The 7,770-nt window shown below is 45.6% G+C and overlaps 1 protein-coding gene across 1 annotated transcript; it reads left to right on the forward strand.

Moving 5' to 3' along the window:
• Positions 1 to 6,161: 6,161 nt before the first annotated feature.
• On the forward strand, positions 6,162 to 7,544 carry LOC117756726 (tripartite motif-containing protein 35-like). Its single transcript, XM_034577490.1, has one exon. It carries the CDS (start codon positions 6,162 to 6,164, stop codon positions 7,542 to 7,544), a length of 1,383 nt encoding a protein of 460 aa, XP_034433381.1.
• The last annotated feature ends 226 nt before the right edge of the window (positions 7,545 to 7,770 follow it).

A 7,770-nucleotide genomic window follows, 5' to 3' on the forward strand; every position in this document is an offset into this window, starting at 1 on the left:
TCAAGAGATACTTCCCTGTGAAATTAACCTGAAGTGAAGCCAACGCATGCAAACAAGGGGGGGGGCATGTCCAGAGGAGGCGGGCTTGACCCAGATGTCCCAAAGTGCCACTCACAGGCGATAGTGCTGACAGGCGGCCCACATGCCATTCAGCTAATTGTAAACCATTAGTCTCCCACACATCCAGCACTCGTTTGGCAGCGAGAGGCTTTTTATTTACAGAAGCATCGTGAGCAGCAGCTCGTCCTCCGAGCCGTCGCATGGACGAGGAGACATCTCAGAGACGAAAACCTAATCAGAAAATGTCTCAGCCCTTGTTGGGACATTTTAAATGTGTGTTTTCTGAAGTGAGGACACGTACAAAACTGTAAATAAAATGGACGACGTGTTTCCGGTTCCTCCCCCGATCCAGAACTGAATCCAGAGTGTTTGGATCTCAGGACACGTTGAGGAGGCTTTTGGCTGCAGGCGACAAAGTGAACCTGATACTCGTACATTCAGTTCTTTAATATTAAACCAATAACAGTGATTAACATCAGATTCAGGTTGTTTTGGTTCAACCTGTTGTTGATCATTCGGGGAATCTTAAAACATTATAATTGTTTTCTACAAAGGGAAGCTAAACTTCTGAATATTCTGCCATCATTGGTCCGGATGCATCATTCAGACAAACCAGTGAGAAACATTTTGAAGCTGAGTCTCAGTGGAGCAGGTTTCCCCCCCCCCGCCCCCGACAGGTTATCTCAGTCGACCGGCTTAAAATAGAGCCGAGTCAGACTCGGCGCGGTGACGCTTCAGGGGAACCAGGCGCTTCTTCAAAAAAAACGCTGAATTTACACCGCCGGCTCAAATCCGCCGGCATCTGTGACACAGTTTGGGATTTTTTGAAATGTCGTCCAAACAAACGGGAAAAATGTGAGTCTGTGTGTGTTTCCACATTTAGACTCTGCCGCAGTGGAGCCGGAGCTAAAGTTAGACGCTAATGGCTCCTGCCTGATAAGGCAACGTCACATTTATCACGCTACTGCTGCAGCACGATTACTGCTGCACGTCAGAGGTCATGATACTCACAGGTATTTATACAACATAAAGAGTATTTAACTGTGCTACACCATATACTGCAAATAAAAACACAAACTGAAATTTGAGCCTCTGCCAAGGACAATTGACAGTTAATTGTATTTGAAGGGATTAAAGGATGAATTGATTAATTGCTTCAGCGATTCGTTATTCGAGGGTTACAGTAAAATGTCAGCGAAGTATATGTGTGAAAATAAAATCATCTTTTCATGACGTCCTCTTTAATATTTACATCCTCTCCTCTATTAAAACACAACTCACGAGTCTTTAGCTGCCAATTTAAAGCGTTTTTGTCTCCAGTCAAAGTCACTGAGGACACGGAGACACAGGAGCATTTATCTGTGACGCCCTGAGCGTCTCCGTCCTTCCTCTCCGCTGTGGTTTATATTCAGGTCAGCAGCAGCAGCTCAGGACCGGACTGTGGGTCCGCTGCTGCTTTTCTCAGATAAAAACACCTCGTCTACAAGAAGGACGACCTCTGTCTTCGTGTAGGTCGTCCCCCTGAGCTCTCGCTGCTTTGTCCGTCCTCACTGCAGCGACTGCGTTAAACTCACCTCTGACCTCATCTTGTGGCTTCAAATGAAGCTGACGACTGTATCAGCCACAGATAAACTTTCAGCCTCTTTCTTCTCCGTCTGTACCTGCGAGAGTCGACAGGCGATTCTTACTTTAAATAACAAGACTGGCGACCTTTGACCTCTGCCCAGAACATCTCAGCTCACGGTGACGTACGTTTCCTGTCTCTCTTTAATGTGATAAAGTGTCAGGACAAAAAACAGCACCGTCCAGAAACAACTGTGATGACCTTTGACCTCCTCTGACTCTTTTTATCCGACTGTGACTCGACTGAAGACATGAACGGGGGGGAGCCTGAAGACAGCGTCGGTGTACGGCTCCTCTTCTTCATCCTGAGATATTTGCACCTCATCAACACGTCCACTCGCTCACTGGGAAGCTTCCACACATGTTCCTGCTGTTTTCTCACATGGACTCACTCTGACGTTCTCCAGACACTTTACTTCAGCGCTGGCTGGAGGAGTTTGTGTTCTCACTTGCAGGCCCTCTGGAAAATATCTGGACTTGGGAACCTGAGTGAAATCAGCTTCTCCCTCTTGTTTCCTGTCTCTCTTTAATATCTAGAACACAAAACAGCAAATCTAACCTGATTCATCTGTTACAGGAATTAACGCCGTTCGACCTCCTTGATTCTTTGAATCCGGCTGCACTAAGTGGAGCCGAACAGGGTCGATTAGACGAGGAGGCGCCGGTGGAACGGCTCCGTCAAGTCGAAGCGAACGACTTGTGTCCCCACAGCAGGAGGGCGGGGGTGTGGATGTGCTCAGGAAGATCAGACAGGAAGAAGAAGAAGGATAAAAACGCTCATTTAGCCGTTCGCTGCCACCTGAAGCCCTCAGCGTCGCTTCCCGCCCTCCTGGTGAAACATGAAATATTCATCTCATGCATATTTCGGAGGGAACTGCCTGAACCGCCGTCGCTCTGGATCCTCCTTCATTACAGCTGGGAAACAAAGCCCATTGGATCCCCCCCCCCCCGGTCGCAGATAAACCCCAGACTTTATTCATCGTTTGTCTCCTGCTGATGTTTCACCAAACACGACGTTACGAGTTCGGGTTGGATCTTTTTAAACCTCTGTGTCGTCCCCATGAAGGAACAGCGAGAACACATCGAGACGAGGGAGCGATTTCTCTGCTGCAGCCTCATGCACACATGAAAACAGAGAAAGTTTCACTTCCTTTCTTTTCTTAACTTCCCTATTTTCTCCCCCTCATTCTTTGCTCCTCTCTCCTCCTCCTCGCTCCTGCAGCCGGGAACCAGAGGAACCGAGCGTTTCTTCCTGAGGACGTCACGACTCCTGCAAACGTTACAAAACACACACCGTGAGCCGAGAACGTCCCGAGGACAGGATCGACTTCCTGTCAGCAGAGGAAGTGATGATTATCTGCACCACACCAGGTTAAGCCACTTCCCCAAACCCTGTCATTGTCTCAGAGCTCCCGGAGAGGACGGGGGGATTAGGAGATGAAGCCCGGGCGCTAATCTCTGGATGTTTCAACACCTTTCCTCATCTGACACCCTGATCCTCCATCAGCTCCCCGTTCTCCTGCTGCGACGCTGCAGCCGAGCGCTGAACCTCGCCGGTGACGACACGATGGGAAACATCACAACTCTGCAGGTTCTTCCTGTCAGCGTTTGGACGACAGGATAAGATCTGTGGAGGAGGACGGAAACGCACAACTAATCTCAGTTCTTTCTCAACAAAGAGAAACCAGATAATTATTGTCCCATGTTACAGCAAAATTAGCAGCTTTAAAGGTCGTCACTTTTTATTTCATTCATTATAATGTGAAAATAAAATCTCTTCTATGGAGAAATGAGCCAAACAGGAGAATCTGATTTAAACTTTTCATGCAGATCAGAATTTAGTATTTTTTTCTAAAACAACAAATTTCAAATTTTCTTTACAAAAAATTACATTTGTTGTAAAAAGCACTAAAAAGCAGGTTTTCAAGCTTCATAAAAACCTAATAAGATTCTGTCGTTATGGAAATATTATTATTCAGTTCATTTAATAATCCATTAATTCCTGTTATATATCAGCATAAAACTGCTAAGTGCTATTTTGCATAATGACAACTTACAATTCTCTTTATATTTTGCTGGTAAATTTTGAATTCAGTCATTTACATTTTGGTGGATATAGAATCTGTTTTTTATCATTGCACAAAGTTCCAATGGTGGAAAGTTACTCTGTGAAAATACAGTTTTCTTTGCTCACAAACATAAAGAAAAACTCTTTTATTGTGGCGGAGCTGTTGCTGCAGTTTGGAGTCGTCAACGAGCGAAACTCCAAAATAAACCGCAGTAAAAATGGAGGCCGGTTGATTCTCTTCTCGGTGAGCGGACTCAGCAGCTTTCAGTCTGTGGACGTGATTTTCTGCTCTTGAATGTGAATCTAGATGCATCTCCTTGTGAATGTGGCGACTCTGACACCAGGAGGGAATCTGGTTATGGAGATAAAACTAAAAAAAAATAATACAGCAGACCTGAGGCTGTGTGTAAATACCCACAAATACACACATTGTACACACACACAGGAAGTTTCCAGCAGGAAGTGTGGTGGAGCTGCGGGGTCACCGGAGGTCACCGCCACCTGGGAGGCGGCTTTTGTGGGTGATTGATGTTTCCCTGCAAACAGAAGCGGTTTACGTCCCCACGGCCGTCATCTCTGCTCTTATCATGGAAATGTGCAGTGAACCTGCCGGAGCGCAGTGTGTGTGTGTGTGTGTGTGTGTGTGTGTGTGTGTGTGTGTGTGTGTGTGTGTGTGTGTGTGTGTGTGTGTGTGTGGTGGGGGGTGTATCGAAGGTGTGGAGGAACATGCTTCTGTCAGATAAACAAAAACACTGTTGTCGTCTTCTCGCTTCTCTCACTTCACTCGAACTGAAACTTTCCTCTCTCAGAGTTTCATCGCTGCCGGGTTCTTACGTCCTGTTGAGATCCTGCTGTGAAATTAAATAAATATATTGGTTTTTTTTGTTTTACATGAATGAACTTCTCACTGAAACGTTTTATCTGACAAACGCAATTTGCTTAAAAAACAAAGCGGAGACGAGCACAGGTGCTGCTCGATCCTCGGGCTGAAACGTGAAATGAACAACAGGAGAGTTCCTGCTGCTGTTTGATTAAAGTTAACTTCAGTGGTTAGAGCCCATCACGTATATTAGCTCCACAGCTCAGGGACAAGAACCTGGGTTATATCCAGATTATTGAGGGGAATCATCATATTACACGTGTCAATGTGAAGAACTTATAAAACTTGTTTCATGTCCTTTATTAAAACCACTGGAAACATCTCCAGGGCTTTTCTGTGTGGAGTCTGATTCCCTCCAGTCTTCGTCTTCGTCCTCCCACAGTTCAGGGGACTCGCAGGTTTCGACTGTAGATTCACGGTTTGTGAACATGAATGATTTGTAGATATGGAAATCATCAGTCAGGATTAAATAGACTTACAGCCTACAGGAGAAATGACTTGTGCACGGACTGAGGTTCAGAACATCGCGATACCAACGACTTTATCCATTTCATGTGGTCACTCACCAACACAACAGATTCCCAGTGAACATGATTCTCGTTCTCCAGGAGGATGAAGCGTTTATTTAACACAACAACAAGAGAAGAAACTGTTTCAACGTTTTACAGACCGGTAGATCTAGATTCACATCCAAACCCTGAGATGAGCAGAATGATTTCATGGATACAAGCGGCCAAAATTGGTTTTCTCCATCCGGTGGCTGGGCTCAGCCAGGGTGAGTGAGCTCGGAGTCGAGCTGCTGCTCCTTCTCGTGAAAAGGGAGAGAGGTGGTTCAGGCATTTCATCAGGAGGTCTCCTGGTGCTTTACATCCCATTTGGCTGAGGAATGGCTCAGGATGGAAGAGGAGCTGGAAAGTGTTGCTGGGAAGTTGGATATCTATAAAACCCTCTTTTCATTTTCTGACATTGTTTCCATTTGTTTGCACTTTGCTTCTGTCTCTTTAATAAGACTTCAGCTCTGCAGTTACGTCACAGACCCCCCCCCCCCCTGCACTTCCTGTTAATATTTAACTTTCACTTTCACGCTAGCAGAACTTCCTCTGAACATTGAACACTCAGCAGATCACAAACATATTCAAGCAGCTATTTTACACCAAGTCTCTTGTGTGTGTGAGCTTGTTGCTGCCAAATGACTTTTGACCAGTTTTCAAATCCAAGGCTTGAATTACTTTTTACAATCGTGTCCTGACACACCAGAGAAACCAGGAAGCATCTGTTCCTCCCTGAAGAGACGCAGGCTGAAAACCAGACGATCACATTCACCTTCCAAACCAAACTAAACCAAACCAGACCAAACGTCCTGAGTGAGTCCAGCTACAGGAGAGAAGAGTCAAACTACAACCTGCCGACGCTCCACACACTGACCGTGAGTTTAACAAACACCTCGACTCAGACAGGAAGTGAACCTCAGTGAAGTTCGTGGAGCTGTGACTGACTGACTGTCTGTTTTCAGCTTCACCTGGAGACTCAATGGCTTCCAGATTAGAAGAGGATCTCTGCTGTCCCGTCTGCCATGATGTCTTCAGAGATCCTGTTCTTCTGTCATGTAGCCACAGCTTCTGTAAAGACTGTGTGAAGAGCTGGTGGAAAGACAAAGAAGTAAAAGAGTGTCCAGTTTGTAAGAGAAGATCTTCAATGGGTGAACCACCTTGTAACCTGGCGTTAAAGAACCTGTGTGAGACCTTCTTACAGGAGAGAGATCAGAGCTCTTCACATGCTCTCTGCAGTCTGCACTCAAAGAAACTCAGACTCTTCTGTCTGGACCATCAGCAGCCAGTGTGTGTCATCTGCAAAGATTCAGAAAAACACAGCGACCACAGATTCAGACCCATCGATGAAGCTGCACCACAACACAAGAAGCAGCTTCAGGAAACTCTGGAGCCCTTGAAGAAGAAGTTACAGTGTTTTGAATGTGTTAAAGTAGAGTTTGAACAAACAGCAAAACACATTAAGGTCCAGGCCGGACTCACAGAGACGCAGATCAAGGAGCAGTTTAAAAAGCTTCATCAGTTTCTGGAGGAGGAAGAGGAGGCCAGGATGGCTGCACTGAGGGAGGAAGAGGAGCAGAAGAGTCGGATGATGAAGGAGAAGATCGAGTCTCTGAGCAGAGACATAACGGCTCTTTCAGACACAATCAGAACCACAGAGGACGAGCTGAGAGCTGAAGACGTCTCGTTCCTGCTCAACTACAAGGCTGCAGTGGAACGAGTCCAGCAGCGCCCCCTGCTGGATGATCCACAGCTGGCTTCAGGAGCTCTGATAGACAAGGCCAAACATCTGGGCAACCTGAGCTTCAACATCTGGAACAAGATGAAGGACATGGTCTCCTACAGTCCTGTGGTTCTGGACCCAAACTCTGCTCATCCATGGCTCGTCCTGTCTGAAGATCTGACCAGTTTGAGAGGAGGAAAGAGACAGAAGCTTCCTGACAATCCAGAGAGGTTTGATTATTACGCCTCAGTCCTGGGATCTGAGGGTTTTAACTCAGGGACTCACAGCTGGGACGTCCTGGTTGGAGACAGTACTTACTGGACAGTGGGTGTAAGAGCAGAGCCTGTCCAGAGGAAGGGAGACGAACTGTCTGGAACATGGAGAATAAGGTTCCATGAAGGTAAATACTCAGCAGGGTCACCATCAGCATCATCTGTTCTCTCTGTGCAGAAGATCCAGAGGATCAGAGTGAAACTGGACTGGAACAGAAGAAAACTGTCGTTCTCTGATCCTGATACTAACAAACACATTCACACCTTCACACACACTTTCACTCAGAAGATGTTTCCATACTTTAGCACTATAGATCACTTGAAGCTGTTACCTGTGAATGTCTCTGTGACGCTGGATCAGAGCAGTTAGAGAGAAAGATTTTATTCATCATGTTTATTTCTTCAAGAGAAATCTGCTGAATTTAAATGTTAAACTCGTTATTCTAAAGCTTTGTTTATTTCTCCTTTTACTTCTCACTCATTTTTATTTCTACTGTCGACTTTTCCACGTGTGTAAAAAGATTTAATTATTTTCTGATCTTTATCTTTGGTTTGTTTTTTATTTTCATGGAAAATGTTTTCTATCATTTAGATTT

Source organism: Hippoglossus hippoglossus, chromosome 22 (genome assembly GCF_009819705.1).
Source record: "Hippoglossus hippoglossus isolate fHipHip1 chromosome 22, fHipHip1.pri, whole genome shotgun sequence".
NCBI classification, from domain to species: domain Eukaryota; kingdom Metazoa; phylum Chordata; class Actinopteri; order Pleuronectiformes; family Pleuronectidae; genus Hippoglossus; species Hippoglossus hippoglossus.